This window comes from Anomaloglossus baeobatrachus, chromosome 9 (genome assembly GCF_048569485.1).
Source record: "Anomaloglossus baeobatrachus isolate aAnoBae1 chromosome 9, aAnoBae1.hap1, whole genome shotgun sequence".
NCBI classification, from domain to species: Eukaryota; Metazoa; Chordata; class Amphibia; order Anura; family Aromobatidae; genus Anomaloglossus; species Anomaloglossus baeobatrachus.
In genome coordinates this window covers 21,721,951-21,738,159 of record NC_134361.1, presented here as the reverse complement: position 1 = coordinate 21,738,159, position 16,209 = coordinate 21,721,951, and the positions used below count along the sequence as shown (strand labels likewise).

Sequence of the window (16,209 nt, the reverse complement as noted above, 5' to 3'; positions counted from 1 at the left end):
TTATGTTCTTCATTGGGAAGGAGTTAGTACATAAAGCCCCAGCTGTGATCTGATGATAGTTTATTAAAAACAGGAAAAAAATAATAATAATCACAGCTGCAGAATGTAATGCTTCTGTCACTCACTTGTGTTGTAGCCGTCATCCAGGTCACGGATGAAGCTTTCAGCCTTTGCGTTCCTCGCTGCTTCTGTCACTTGCTCGTCGCTCTTGCTGATGAGTCCGTAACTAATGTTTTCTTTTATTGTTCCAGCAAATAAAACAGGATCTTGGGCGACCAGCGCCACCTAGAGGGGACATTATCAGTATATTGTTTGCTGCCATTTACTTAGATCTAAAAATTACCTTATTTTACTTCCTCCTATCTTTATCTCCATGCTAAAAGTGCTGTTTTGTCTGCCTCGCTCATGCTTTCTTAGCAGCTGATTTGAACTGCAGATCTATCAAAAATCCAGTTACTTTCTAACTTTATTATTAGAGGGGATGTCCAGAACTATGATATTGATGGCTCTCCAATTGGCTAGGTCATCAATATCAGATTCGAGGGAGCCGACATCTCGCACCGCCACTAATAAGCTGTTTGCCACTCACGGAAGTATACCATGTACAGAGCTCTAACAGCACAGCTCCATACACAGTGTACAAAGCTGGAACAGCACAGCTCCATACACAGTGTACAGACCTGGAACAGCACAGCTCCATACACAGTGTACAGACCTGGAACAGCACAGCTCCATGCACAGTATACAGAGCTGGAACAGCACAGCTCCATACACAGTGTACAGAGCTGGAACAGCACTGCTCCATACACAGTGTACAAAGCTGGAACAGCACAGCTCCATACACAGTGTACAAAGCTGGAACAGCACAGCTCTATACACAGTGTACAGACCTGGAACAGCACAGCTCCATACACAGTGTACAGACCTGGAACAGCACAGCTCCATACACACTGTACAGAGCTGGAACAGCACAGCTCCATACACAGTGTACAGACCTGGAACAGCACAGCTCCATACACAGTGTACAAAGCTGGAACAGCACAGCTCCATACACAGTGTACAAAGCTGGAACAGCACAGCTCCATACACAGTGTACAAAGCTGGAACAGCACAGCTCCATACACAGTGTACAAAGCTGGAACAGCACAGCTCCATACACAGTGTACAAAGCTGGAACAGCACAGCTCCATACACAGTGTACAAAGCTGGAACAGCATAGCTCCATACACAGTGTACAAAGCTGAAACAGCACAGCTCCATACACTGTACAGAGCTGGAACAGAACAGCTCCATACACAGTGTACAGACCTGGAACAGCACAGCTCCATACACAGTGTACAAAGCTGGAACAGCACAGCTCCATACACAGTGTACAGAGCTGGAACAGCACAACTCCATACACAGTGTACAGAGCTGGAACAGCACAGCTCCATACACAATGTACAAAGCTGGAACAGCACAGCTCCATACACAGTGTACAAAGCTGGAACAGCATAGCTCCATACACAGTGTACAAAGCTGGAACAGCACAGCTCCATACACAGTGTACAGAGCTGGAACAGCACAGCTCCATACACAGTGTACAGAGCTGGAACAGCACAGCTCCATACACAGTGTACAGACCTGGAACAGCACAGTGTACAAAGCTGGAACAGCACAGCTCCATACACAGTGTACAAAGCTGGAACAGCACTGCTCCATACACAGTGTACAGAGCTGGAACAGCACAGCTCTATACACAGTGTACAGACCTGGAACAGCATAGCTCCATACACAGTGTACAGAGCTGGAACAGCACAACTCCATACACAGTGTACAGAGCTGGAACAGCACAACTCCATACACAGTGTACAGAGCTGGAACAGCACAGCTCCATACACAGTGTACAGAGCTGAAACAGCACAGCTCCATACACAGTGTACAGAGCTGGAACAGCACAGCTCCATACACAGTGTACAAAGCTGGAACAGCACAGCTCCATACACAGTGTACAGAGCTGGAACAGCACAGCTCCATACACAGTGTACAGAGCTGGAACAGCACAGCTCCATACACAGTGTACAGAGCTGGAACAGCACAACTCCATACACAGTGTACAAAGCTGGAACAGCACAACACCATACACAGTGTACAGACCTGGAACAGCACCGCTCCATACACAGTGTACAGACCTGGAACAGCATAGCTCCATACACAGTGTACAGAGCTGGAACAGCACAACTCCATACACAGTGTACAGAGCTGGAACAGCACAACTCCATACACAGTGTACAGAGCTGGAACAGCTCAGCTCCATACACAGTGTACAGAGCTGGAACAGCACAACTCCATACACAGTGTACAGAGCTGGAACAGCACAACTCCATACACAGTGTACAGAGCTGGAACAGCTCAGCTCCATACACAGTGTACAGAGCTGGAACAGCACAGCTCCATACACAGTGTACAGAGCTGGAACAGCACAGCTCCATACACAGTGTTATCGCCGTTCTTGTTACTACAGCTCAGATCACATTCATTCTTTGGAAGCTGAGCCGCAGAACACAGAATGGCTACACCACTTTGTACCTAGCTGTCCCGGGTCCGTACACAATGTACTTATTGTGGCTACGAGACCTTCAAAAGAACTAATTCTCAGCACCGATCTGACACTGGCGACAGTTGGGGTAATGGAGTAAAGCTTTTCCTGTAGGACAATTTTGATAAATTGAATGAATCCCCAGAATTAAAGTAGTACTAAGCACAGATAATATAAATGAAGCATATAGTAGTCACTATCATCACCCATCTGTATAAATATGAAGGTTTTATGAAATCTGTGATATAAAGTAGTGATCATGAGGGCAGACAATATTCTGGATTTCCGGTCACATTGAGGAATTCAGCGTAAAATATTAATACATATCAATAGATGACATTCATCTGGTGAAGGTTTATGTGCTGTCGATTCTCCGGCTGTCTTGGCTTTATACCTTACTGTGCAGATACTGATGGTCGTATTCGGCCAGAGGTCTCCCATCAAGAAGGATTTCCCCGCTCTGGGGCTCGTAGAATCGCTCCAGAAGGGACACACAGGTCGTCTTACCCCCTCCCGAGAGTCCAACAAGAGCGGTGACGCTTCCCGGGGGAAGACTGAAGGATAAGTCCTGTAAATAAAGGATAGGGGGTGAGTCTAATCAATGGACAGTGAGAAAATAGGCCACGTATGTGAGAGATCAGAGCGACTTATAGGATGAGAAGACTTAGGATGGAAGGGGTCCAGACCTCACTTCTCCTGTGATAGCTAAGCCAGCCCCCTTCTCTAGCAAAGCCAACATGTAGTTAAAGCATCTCTATGGAATCACAGCTTATTACTATCTATCCGGTATGCTGGTGAAGAGAGACAAGGAGACCATCTCCCATCAAGTGACTCCGATGAGTTAATGTCCGATGGCGGTACCCCACATTTATCGGCAGACACTGGGAACGCTGGCTATTGTCAGTGCATAGGATCAGTTGATTCCAATGCATAAAGCACAGTCATCCTCTAAATGTAATGAGCATCTGCTGTAATGGCGTTGTGAAATCTTCAGATCAGGCTTGTGGCTAATGGTTTGTATTACTTGTGCCCTAAAGATAAACCAGGACAAGAACATTTTGGTTTAAAAAATGGACTTGTCACAGCAATCTCACTGTTACTATTACTCTGTATTAAAGCAACAGTGGACTAACATCCTTACCTGCCAGCTCACTAGCCAGGGTTATTACAAGGTTTCTCAAGGTTTCAGGTATCCTGCTCGGCGACAACTGAGAAACCTGTATAGGGACGACTGGCTAGGAGTGCAGGGTGCGGGTGCAGGAGGTGTCCCATCAGCCCCCTCACTAGCACTAGAGCCCACTGTTGTTTACGTGTCCCCGATGTACTGCTTATTTGTTGTTGGTGAAGCCCTTGTTGTTGTGTGTCCTGCATGCACGCTTGACCTTCCCCAAGTCTGTGTGTGACAGGAACACACCCAAATAGGTCTTTAGTCAGGACATAGGCCTGTGTACACATCAGAGAAGAGTCAGAGGACTCCACCAGGACAACAATGTGTATGGGGCCTCCCAACGGAAGACGCCAGGGAAGAAAAGGATGGGGCAGCTGAGCTGAGTGTGCCCGTGTATGGGGCGGGTGGGAGAGATAGCTGTATTTATGTTAGGGGTATTGAACACAGGGCGTTGTGTAGTTTCGTGCCGCGCACACTTACCTGGACGGCGGGGATATCTGGACGGGACGGATAAGAAAATGTAACATTCCTGAACTCAAATTCACCATGTAAATCTTTTGGGCAAAGTGATCCCGATGTGGAGATCTGAGGATCCCGATCCAGGTACTGGAAGATCCTGGAGGCGACCCCTGCAGAATGGGTTATCTCACTCAGCATGTGAATAAGGCTCTGAAAAGCAACGGAGGAAAGAAGGTCAAAACCAGTGATAAAAAGTCATCATTCCTGAAGAATTTCTCCAGAAATAAAGAGGACATTATAGCCAATCTGCCACCAACCAGAGGTGCATGATGTAGGTTCAGAGACCCCGATTCCAGCAATTTATCACTTACTGGGCTGCTTGCTGCAGTTTTTATTAACATTTTCTCTGCTTCAGATCTACCAGTTCTCTCACTGCTGACCTCTGTATAACCCCTCCCACTGATTGGCAGCTCTGTGTTCACTATGCATAGGCAGAAAGCTGCCAATTAGTGGTGGGGGCGGGGATATACAGTGCTCATCAATATGGAGGACTATATGGCAACGGTGATAATCTCTTGCTGATAAAACACTGATTGTATAAAAACTACAGAAAGCGGCCAATAAGTTACACATCGCTGAAATCAGAGTCTCTGTCTCTACATTATGGTGCTCTCAGATTAAGGAGCAAAAACCTGCTGCTAGATTCCCTTTAAAATATATAAGCGCGTTCTCCATGTACAACGCAACTTGTGGTCCATCTATTAGTCATAGGAAAGATTTAGGGCAGGATGCACGAGACTGAACATGCAGGGATGAATACAGACCCATGGTCTCTTTTTGGTAGATTTTTTACCTTGCTGTCATGCTTGGTATGGGGGAATACCGGACGAACGGTGAAAGGAGGGGGGTGGGGAAACCCTGCCTCTAGGGAAAGGGAAGATAGAGACTCCTGGTAAAACCTACTGCCGGCTTCTCTGACTTGCGCCGTGCAGGATACCTAGGCCCTGGCCGACCCTAAACTGGGCCCTAGGTAATCACCGGATGGGAAGAGCACTAGTCAACCCCAACTAAATCCTATCGAACACACAGGGAAAACAAACAGAGGAATGCAAATGGACAACTTATCTCCAAGATGACTTTGGGAGAAAAACAACAACATTTCTGCAGGAGATTGCAAGCCGACTGCTTGCAATATGGACAGCATAGGAGTAAACTCTATCACCAGCACCAAACCAAAGGGAAATGAAGGCATAAATAGACACAGGGAGTGGGAATAAGGATTTGCAGCTGACAAGTCAAGAAGTCTACAGGGTCCAAAAGGGAAAGCGTTAACCCTAACAGCGAAGATACATAGAACTCCATTCACAACAAGGAGCAGTTTGTGCAGCCAAACGCAGCGACCTTCTGCAGCCGGACACCACAGGTCCGTGACACACCCTTGACACTATCACCATTCATTTCCCTGATGGGTCTTATTATACTGTCGCTCGGCTCCCATTCCCCTCGGTTATGATTCAGGGACCGAGGAGGATCAAAAAATGCGGAATCCCAAAAAGGTAAGAGTGGCTGGAAACTTAACGGACTGCAGACCTAATCCTGACACACAACTAGAAGTAGCCGTGGGACGAGCCTACAATGACCCAGACGGCTCGACACAGCCGGAGAACTGAATAATCTCACAGATAGAAATATAAGAAAGCTAATCTGCCTCGGAGCAGTCCCCAAAGATAGAGAGATAGCCCCCCCACATGTAAAGGCTACGGTGATATAGAAAAACACAATATAAAGCCAGAAAAGACAGATTTCAGCAAAGGTAAGGCCCAAACTATCTTTATAGGAAAGGATAGAAAGGAGCACTGTCTGCAGCCGTAAAAACCCTAATATATACCAGCACTTCTGATATGGAAAAATCCTGAGGTCACACAACCTCTCCCCTACTGTATCAGCACTCAGATGTTACTGGGATCCAAAAACACTAATACAGATGAGGGACTGAATTAATAGCAAGCATGACAAACACAATACCTTGAATCATGGAGCTAAATATACAGACACTCCCAGCAGGGAATGATCCCATTCCACCAAGAACTCCACACAGACAAAATAGGAATCAAGCCTTAGTAGTAAAGCAGAAAAAAACAACAAGAAAGTAGAAAACAAACAGCAGAGGTACAAAGACCACTTATCTGAGAGGAGTTCTGGAAGTGAGCAGAGCTGTTACAGAATGTCCTTAACACACAGGAGACCATTGAGAATCGGCAAGTAACAAGAGAAAACTACAGTTAAATAGCCCAATCTGACCCTGATTGCCAGTCCTCCACAGGTGTGTGGATTTCACTCCACACATCAACTGCACCGCCAGCACTGACCACCAGAGGGAGCCCCAAACTGGAAAACGTATTCACAACACCCCTCTATAGGGCCTTGGATGCAATACCTGAGAACGGCCACTACGCAGTGTATGGCGCTCTGCTGTGTTAATAAAAAATACTAATAATTACGTGCTTTATACAGACATGAGAATCTCATCATATCAAAATTTTCAGAAGATGCTGGATATGTCACCTCCTCAGGGATTTGTCACCTGCGTGGTTTTTTAAACAACCATTGTACTACTTTTCTTGGAAAACATGCACCATAGTGATTTCTTTAGTGTCGTACCCGTATGTAGTCGCTAGACTCCATCTGGTAGATGATGAAGGACACCATTGCCCCGGTGGTCATCTCTCCTTCAAGGATTAATGTGTGTCCGTAGCATAACATGGAAACCTGTGACCCCAGATTGATGATCTGTAGGGGACAAAAGCGTCTGTTATTAGGGCACACGGCTCATCACCACTAGGTCGGGTTTTCTCGCTGTGGACAAGACCAAGCCTGATATTGATTCCTCACCCTTATTAACAGGAGATGCAGAGCTCTGGTCAGGTCCCTCCACTTCTGCAGATAATGAGTCTTTTGCAGGGACTCTTCGTACCTCTTCACCTCTTCTTGTTCAGCGGCAAAACTCTGCACTGTTTTAACCGACTCGATAATCTCTTTTGCGACATCACCAGAGATAGCAATCGAGTCCTGCACCTGCCTCACAAGATCCTGACAGGAAAAAATAAAAAATGGTGAGTCCATAGTGTATATTAAAAAAGTTTCTGTACCAAAATGATTTGAGACTAGTGTCATCTATTGGAGGTAGCAATCCTAAAAGTCACACGTGACTCTTTAACGAGCCTTGTCATATGTCAACTTGCAGACACTGTGTTTCGAGGTGATTGGAATAAATGGCGCTATAATAATAAATAATAATAAAATTGCCCCTCGTCAGTGCAAAGTATGAGATCTGATCAGGCTGTATGAGAGGCTATAATGGGGTCTAAGGGGAAAACATTTCACCTTGCGGAGACTGACAAACCAATCTGGCTGCCAGTGAGGAGTCTTATAGCTGCAATGCTCCTCTGGGAATATTCAAATTGTCTCTTCAGGGAGGAAGGAGACGAACTCTAGTGCTACCTACTGGAAGTAGCAATCCTAAAAGTCACAAGTGACTCTATAAGACTCCTCACCGACAGCCAGATTTGTTTGTTAGTCTTCACAAGGAGAAATGTTTTCCCCTTAGACCCCACTATAGCTTTTCATACAGCCAAATCAGATCTCATACTTTGCAGTGATGAGAGGCAATCACCCCAAAACACCGTGTTTGCAAATTGAGGTTCTGATCTGGCATAAATCCTATGTCATATGACAAGGCTCGTTAAAAGGTCACTTGTGACTTGTAGGATTGCTATTTCCAATAGATGGCACTAGAGTTGGTCTCCTTCCTTCCTGAAGAGACAACTTGCATATTTCCCAGAAGAGCATTACAGCTATAAAACTCCTCACCGACAACCAGACTGGTTTGTCAGTCTCCACAAGGAAAAAAGTATTCCTCTTAGACCCCAAAGTTATTTGAGAAACACTTCAGTGAGAATGTTTTTTCCATCCTTGCACCCCCACCTGACCGTATTTTATCTACATTGTACTCGCTTCCCTACAATTCAGACTCCTGTCAAACGCCATGTTGAATTTCAGATTTCACCCTGTTTTATTAGCCTCTGTGCTCTGCTAAAAATTCCATAATGCATCGTTATCTCTATTGGCATCACGTGGGTATCTAACCTGAGTACTGTGTCTGCCTGTTGGGAGGACCGTAGGATTATCCTCCGCTCTATAATCTTCTACATAAGCTAAGAGACCATACATATAAAGTCATGGAGTCTAAAAAGTAATCGTCTATATTACAACTGTGTGACAGGAGCTGCTTAATCATCATCAGTAACTGTGATAGTATCTTGTGTCTTTTCATGTAAGGAACCTGCGTCCCACAATTCATGCAGGATTATCAGGTAGCGCTGATTACTTATTACTTAGATGGTAATGCACAGGATCATTATAAGATCACATGATCCAAACACAGTCCAGGAAAGTCAAGAGGTTTCACCCTGCTTTATCAGCCTCTGTGTTCTGTATTGTATCCTATAAAATTTCAGCAGAGTATCAAATAGGTTTCTAGAATGAGTATTATGTTTGCCTGCTGGGAGGACAGTTTATGTTCTTCTATATAAGCTAAGAGACCAAACGTATAAAGTAAGTGAGTCTACAGTGTGATCTTCTACATTATAAGATTGTGATAGGAGCCGTCTAACCATCATGAGTAACTGTGATAGAAGTTTTTGCCTTTTCCTAGAAAGTTCCTATGTGCTACAGTCCATGCTGTTTCATCAGAGCAGGATGGACCTAGCGTCCCCTTTCTTGCTATCCACATAAGGATTAGCTTCATAGCTCTTATTGATCTAGTGATAACGTATAAACTACAGAGAAATCCCTATAGACTAACACAAGTATAGATGGGACTACATCATTGATCCAGGACAGAATCAGCCAGTTTATTCATTAGAGACACCTAACGTGTCAAGGCGATTTATTGTTCATACCAGTATTACCTTGTCTACTTCGGGACCAATACATTATTAGTCAGTTTGTCCGACCAGATGAAGGCCGAGACGAAGGCCGAAACGTTTTAAGGCGGACTCTCTGCAACTGTATTTTTTTCAATAAATTTTCAGAGAAACCTTAATGACTCTTCACTTTTTGACCCACTATTGGGAAATTTAACAGTGTGCCGGAGTTAGGGGTGCTTCACACACAGCGAGCTCGCTGCCGAGATCGCTGCTGAGTCACGCTTTTTGTGACGCAGCAGTGACCTCATTAGCGATCTCGCTGTGTGTGACACTGAGCAGCGATCTGGCCCCTGCTGCGAGATCGCTGCTCGTTACACACAGCCCTGGTTCGTTTTCTTCAAAGGCGCTCTCCCGCTGTGACACACAGATCGCTGTGTGTGACAGCGAGAGAGCGACAAATGAAGCGAGCAGGGAGCAGGAGCCGGCATCGGGCAGCTGCGGTAAGCTGTAACCAAGATAAACATCGGGTAACCAAGGTGGTTACCCGATATTTACCTTAGTTACCAGCCTCCGCAGCTCTCACGCTGCCTGTGCTGCCGGCTCCGGCTCTCTGCACATGTAGCTGCTGTACACATCGGGTTAATTAACCTGATGTGTACTGTAGCTAGGAGAGCAAGGAGCCAGCGTTAAGCTAAGCGGTGTGCGCTGGTAACTAATGTAAACATCGGGTAACCATACCCGATGTTTACCTTTGTTACCAGTGTCCGCAGCTTCCAGACGCCGGCTCCCTGCAAGCGCAGCGTCGCTTGCACGTCGCTGCTGGCTGGCGGCTGGTCACTGGTCGCTGGTGAGATCTGCCTGTTTGACAGCTCACCAGCGACCATGTAGCGATGCAGCAGCGATCCTGACCAGGTCAGATCGCTGGTCGGATCGCTGCTGCATCGCTAAAGTGTGAAGGTACCCTTACTCTTCCTTCATGCTGTTTCATCAGACTTCACTGATGACTTAGATGGTATCAAGTATTGCACAGGGTCAATATAAGATCACATGACCCAAACAATGTCCAGGAAAGTCAAGAGATTTCACCCTGCTTTATCAGCCTCTGTGTTCTGCTATAAATCCCATAATGCTTCAGTAGAGCATCAAATGAGTGTCTAGATTGAGTATTATGTTTGCTTGCCGGGAGGACAGTTTATGTTCTTCTATAAAAGCTAAGAGACGTATAAAGGAAGTGACTCTAAAGTGTGATCTTCTACATTATAACATTGTGATAGGAGCCGTCTAATCATCATGAGTAACTGTGATAGAGGTTTTTGCTTTTTCCTATGAAGCTCCTATGTGGTACAGTCCATGCTGTGTCATCTACTACTGCTCTTTATTGTCATGCTCTATACCTTACATATCTGTTGATCTGATGGGTCCATATGGATCTGACAAAATAAACCTGTATAGGCCTCTGCACCTTTCTGGAAACCTTATTATATCTCCAAAAGCTAAGTGGATTTTGGAGTGGATTCTGCTCGAAAATCTACATGAAAAACTCCTTCAAATACTCCTTGAATAAACCTCCTATTAATTTCAAAGGGAAAACACTCAGTGAACATACAGATGTTTATTTAATGTATGTCACTTATTTGAGAGTAGGTTTCTAGGTTAATTATCATTTTCAGTTCCTGTATTTAGTATTTACTGTTCTCATTGTCTTTTTTTTTTACTTGAATTTGTTTAGCCTACTTTTTTCAGCCAGAAAAATTCACATAAAAAAGTCACGTGAATATATATATATATACCCTAAATGAATAAAGGTGGATAAAAAGGTATAAAAACTAAAAATGGCCAATTCAAATGAATTAAATGGAATAATGGAAAATGGAGAAAATTCACTTGTAACAAACAGATTTTGCTGTGGATTTCACAATATGATTTGCAAATCTGTGGGGGAAAATCTGCAGCAAATCTTCAGAGTATGAATTTACCCAAAATGATACAGTGATCTACGCCCTGTTCCTGCGCACATACGCACCTCGTGATATTTGTTGTATATGCGCTGTACGATGGAAATTAGCGGCATGCTCAGAAAGGTGAGGAGTGTAAGACGCCAAGACAGAGAGATCATGAAGAGGTGATGGCCAACGCATTTTATCAACGTACGCAGGGTAATGTTCACATTGGCGGCAATAGAGCGACTCACAAGAGCCGTGTCGTGTGATAGTCGCGAGGAAATGTCACCTGCCGGAAAAGCGTAAAATGTGCATTCAATTTATGTAAAATAAAATATGATAAATTACCAAATTCAGACACATTTACAATAGTGATGGCCAGACCGGCTCTTTTTGGTGATCCGACTAACATGGCTGTGTTCACCAAAAAGAGCCGGATCTTTCATATCCTAAATGGATCCCTATCTCTCTCTCCCACTCTCACTCTCTCCCAATCTCCCTCTCTCCTACTCTTCCAATCTCCCTCTCTCCTGCTCCCCCACTCCCCCCTCGCCCAATCTCCCACTCTCCCTGTTTCCCTCTCTTTCTCAATCTCTTTCCACTCTTCCTCTCTTTCCCAATATCCCATGCTCCCAATCTCCCTCTCTTCCACCCTCCCTCTCTCTCTCACTCTCAATCTCTTTCCACTCTCCCTCTCTCTGTCTCTCTCCCACTATTCCAATCTCCCTCTATGCCACTCTCTCCAAGTCTCCCTCTCTCCTACTCTCCCACTTTCCCTCTCTCTCAGTCTCCCTCTCTCCAAGTCTCCCACTCTCCCACTCTCCCACTCTCCCACTCTCCCACTCTTCCACTCTCCCACTCTCCCACTCTTCCACTCTCCCACTCTTCCACTCTCCCACTCTTCCACTCTCCCACTCTCCCACTCTCCCACTCTCCCACTCTCCCACTCTCCCACTCTCCCACTCTCCCACTCTCCCACTCTCCCACTCTTCCACTCTTCCACTCTCCCACTCTTCCACTCTCCCACTCTTCCACTCTTCCACTCTTCCACTCTTCCACTCTTCCACTCTTCCACTCTCCCACTCTCCCACTCTCCCACTCTCCCACTCTCCCACTCTCCCACTCTTCCACTCTTCCACTCTCCCACTCTCCCACTCTTCCACTCTTCCACTCTCTCTGTCTACCTCTCTTTCTCTCTCCCACTCTCAATCTCTTTCCACTCTCCCTCTCTCTGTCTCTCTCCCACTCTCCCACTTTCCCAATATCCTTCTCTCCCAGTCTCCCAATCTCCCTCTCTCCCACTTTCCCACTCTCCCTCTCCCTCTCTCTGTCTCTCTCCCACTCTCCCTCTCTCCCACTTTCCCTGTCTCCCACTCTCCCTGTCTCCCACTCTCCCTGTCTCCCACTCTCCCTGTCTCCCACTCTCCCAGTCTCCCACTCTCCCAGTCTCACTGTCTCCCTCTGTCCCACTCACCCTCTTTACCATGCTCTGTCTCTCCCACTCTCCCTCTCTTCCACCCTCCCTCTCTCTCTCACTCTCTTCCCACTCTCCCTCTCTCTGTCTCTCTCCCACTCGCCCAATCTCCCACTCTCCTTCTCCCACTATTCCAATCTCCCTCTCTCCAAGTCTCCCTCTCTCCCTCTCTCCTACTCTCCCACTTTCCCACTCTCCCACTCTCTCTGTCTACCTCTCTTTCTCTCTCCCACTCTCAATCTCTTTCCACTCTCCCTCTCTCTCCCACTCTCCCACTTTCCCAATCTCCCTCTCTCCCTCTCTCTGTCTCTCTCCCACTCTCCCTCTCTCCCACTCTCCCTGTCTCCCACTTTCCCAATCTCCCTCTCTCCCTCTCTCTGTCTATCTCCCACTCTCCCTCTCTCCCACTTTCCCTGTCTCCCACTCTCCCTGTCTCCCACTTTCCCAATCTCCCACTCTCCCAGTCTCACTGTCTCCCTCTGTCACACTCACCCTCTTTACCATGCTCTGTCTCTCCCACTCTCCCTCTCTCCCACTTTCCCTGTCTCCCTCTCTCCCAGTCTCACTGTCTCCCTCTGTCACACTCACCCTCTTTACCATGCTCTGTCTCTCCCACTCTCCCTCTCTCCCACTTTCCCTGTCTCCCACTCTCCCTCTCTCCCACTTTCCCAATCTCCCTCTCTCCCAGTCTCACTGTCTCCCTCTGTCCCACTCACCCTCGTTACCATGCTGTGTCTCTCTTACTCTCCCTCTCATCACCGGAATCATATTAGCTGACACATAAGCTTCTTATACTAAGAAAGTCCTTTGTTGCCTATAGCAACCAATCACTGCTCCTATTAATGACCTGTAGGAAATAGAAGCAGAGCTGTGATTGGTTACTATAGGGCACCTGATAAATATCCAGGCTAATTGTCAAAACAGCCAATATATTACCTTACACATCCAAACAGTAAGTAAACGGTTTTTTTTGTGGGGGGAATTACTCTAAAGCGCAGGGTTCAAAATTCCCCTCAAAACATAGTCTATGACGTTCCCTGAGTCAAATTAGGGGGCTGGGAAAAAGTTTGTGATTGTAAATGCGACGGTGCGGATTCCTTTAGCGGACACACATACATACATGACATGTTATCAGCAATTGTCTTACAGAATGGCAGATATTAAGCCTCCAGGGCAGCCAGTGAGTGACCCCCATACCAGAGCTGCCCCCCATAAAAGTGTCAGACAGAAAGTCTCCACCATATAAAGTACTTGGTAGCGAGTGACCCCATAATGTACAAGAAGCTCGTTGGACATGTGTGTAATCAAGATTCTGCTTTTCACATGTTTCAGGTTTGTATTTACCAGTTTTAGTAGTTTCAAAAAAAGCGATGTCCTGTCTAATGAACGCGCGGAAAAGGAGAAGTCGCAGTCGTCTGGTGAGACGAAACAAGGAGAACATGAAGAACCCTCCTCTGCAGCCTGCGGAGACAGAACTGAATAAAGAGAAAGCTGCGCATCAACATCGGGTCAATATATAAAAAATTCTAGAGCATAAATGTTTATGTGGTAATAACTCTGGAGCTATAACGGATCCCGGTGATTCTGATAATAGTTTTTTCGTGACACATTATGCTTTATGATAATGGTAAATTTAGATACCAGAATGTACCGCATCTTTATGGAACTAAAGACACTTCTGAAGAAACGCGCACAACTGGACAGCGACATATTTTTCTTATCCAAACGGTACAATGGTAAATTTAGGTAATTTTTTTTGTGTTTATTTATAAAATTATCGGAATTTTGGTGAAAATACAGCAATTTAGCAATACCCTCCTAAATAGTGCAATCGATATCAATATCAGCATTTAGGGAGTTAAACAGTCCATGGTGGTGTAGGCACCGCACCTAGCCTTGACAGCCGTGGCTTGGCTGAGAGCAGCACTTGCCCACACCAGCCTTCAGTGTACATTTCCATAGATAGAAGCTGCTAATCACAGAGTAGAAGAGTTGGATTACAACTCACACACTGCTGAGATCCACTAATAATAAAGATAAGAGGCTTAAGCTAAAATTACACATAAACAAAAAATAAATGATGAATTTAGTTAGTTTTTTTGTGTTTATTTATGGAAATATCGGAATTTTGGTGAAAAATTTGCAATTTAGCAATACCCTCCTAAATAGTGCAATCGATATCGATTGCAGAATTTAGAGAGTTAAACAGTCCATGGTGGTGTAGGCACCGCACCTAGCCTTGACAGCCCTGGCTTGGCTGAGAGCGGCACCTGCCCACACCAGGCTTCAGTGTACATTTCCATAGATAGAAGCTGCTAATCACAGAGGAGTGGTCTTGGATTACAACTCACACACTGCTGAGATCCACTAATAATAAAGATAAGAGGCTTAAGCTACAATTGCACATAAACAAAAAAATACTGTGAGATAACAGAGGCAGGGTTGAAATTTCTGTTTTAACACTTGCAGCATGTTATCTTTAGTTTACAATGGGACAATGCATAAAAAGTAACGCACACAAAAAATGGAATGACACGCAAATTAACCAATCAGATTCAGGTCCAAAAATCTGACTGTGTGCTTATCTCCAATTTGTGTGTTCAATAGTTTTATCATCAGGCCCAACAATTCTACATGTGCTGCCTGTGTACATGCAGTGTACTCACCTGGAGATGGTCAACACAGCCATGTAAAGTATGGCCGCCAGGAACTCTGCCTCCTTGTAGTTGTTGGACAGGTTGTCGATCATCCGTCCCATGTAGTAAGGAATCGACATTTCGACTGTTAACAATAAGATATTTACTTTGGTTTGTAGAAGTAAAGACCTTTCCATCCAACGTAACGACAATGTAATTAATATATTCAATTTGCTAAAATGTTCTCTACCATTTCTCTAATTATATACAGTACAGACCAAAAGTTTGGACACACCCTCTCATTCAAAGAGTTTTCTTTATTTTCAGGACTCTGAAAATTGTAGATTCACATTGAAGGCATCAAAACTATGAATTAACACATGTGGAATGAAATACTTAAAAAAGTGTGAAACAACTGAAAATATGTCTTATATTCTAGGTTCTTCAAAGTAGCCACCTTTTGCTTTGATTACTGCTTTGCACACTCTTGGCATTCTCTTGATGAGCTTCAAGAGGTAGTCACCGGAAATGGTCTTCCAACAGTCTTGAAGGAGTTCCCACAGATGCTTAGCACTTGTTGGCCCTTTTGCCTTCACTCTGCGGTCCAGCTCACCCCAAACCATCTCGATTGGGTTCAGGTCTGGTGACTGTGGAGGCCAGGCGTAGCACCCCATCACTCTTCTTCTTAGTCAAATAGCCCTTACACAGCCTGTAGGTGTGTTTGGGGTCATTGTCCTGTTGAATAGCACGCCGCTGCAAGATGCTGTGGTAGCCATGCTGGCTAAGTATGCCTTCAATTTTGAATAAATCCCCAACAGTGTCACCAGCAAAGCCCCCCCACACCATCACACCTCCTCCTCCATGCTTCACGGTGGGAACCAGCCATGTAGAGTCCATCCGTTCACCTTTTCTACAAAGACACGGTGGTTGGATCCAAAGATCTCAAATTTGGACTCATCAGACCAAAGCACAGATTTCCACTGGTCTAATGTCCATTCCTTGTGTTCTTTAGCCCAAACAAGTCTC

At 45.4% G+C, this 16,209-nt stretch overlaps 1 protein-coding gene across 1 annotated transcript in view; it reads right to left on the bottom strand.

Moving 5' to 3' along the window:
- Positions 1-16,209, bottom strand: part of TAP2 (transporter 2, ATP binding cassette subfamily B member) — a 30,513-nt gene that overhangs the window by 4,123 nt on the left and 10,181 nt on the right. Inside the window, exons 3-10 of the mRNA XM_075323246.1 lie at positions 15,214-15,328; positions 13,892-14,022; positions 11,157-11,362; positions 7,098-7,295; positions 6,867-6,995; positions 4,227-4,415; positions 2,973-3,146; positions 126-285 (exon numbers count right to left, since the gene is read on the bottom strand). Of these exons, the coding sequence (XP_075179361.1) occupies positions 126-285; positions 2,973-3,146; positions 4,227-4,415; positions 6,867-6,995; positions 7,098-7,295; positions 11,157-11,362; positions 13,892-14,022; positions 15,214-15,328 (1,302 nt within the window). The remainder of the gene's footprint in view (positions 1-125; positions 286-2,972; positions 3,147-4,226; positions 4,416-6,866; positions 6,996-7,097; positions 7,296-11,156; positions 11,363-13,891; positions 14,023-15,213; positions 15,329-16,209) is intronic.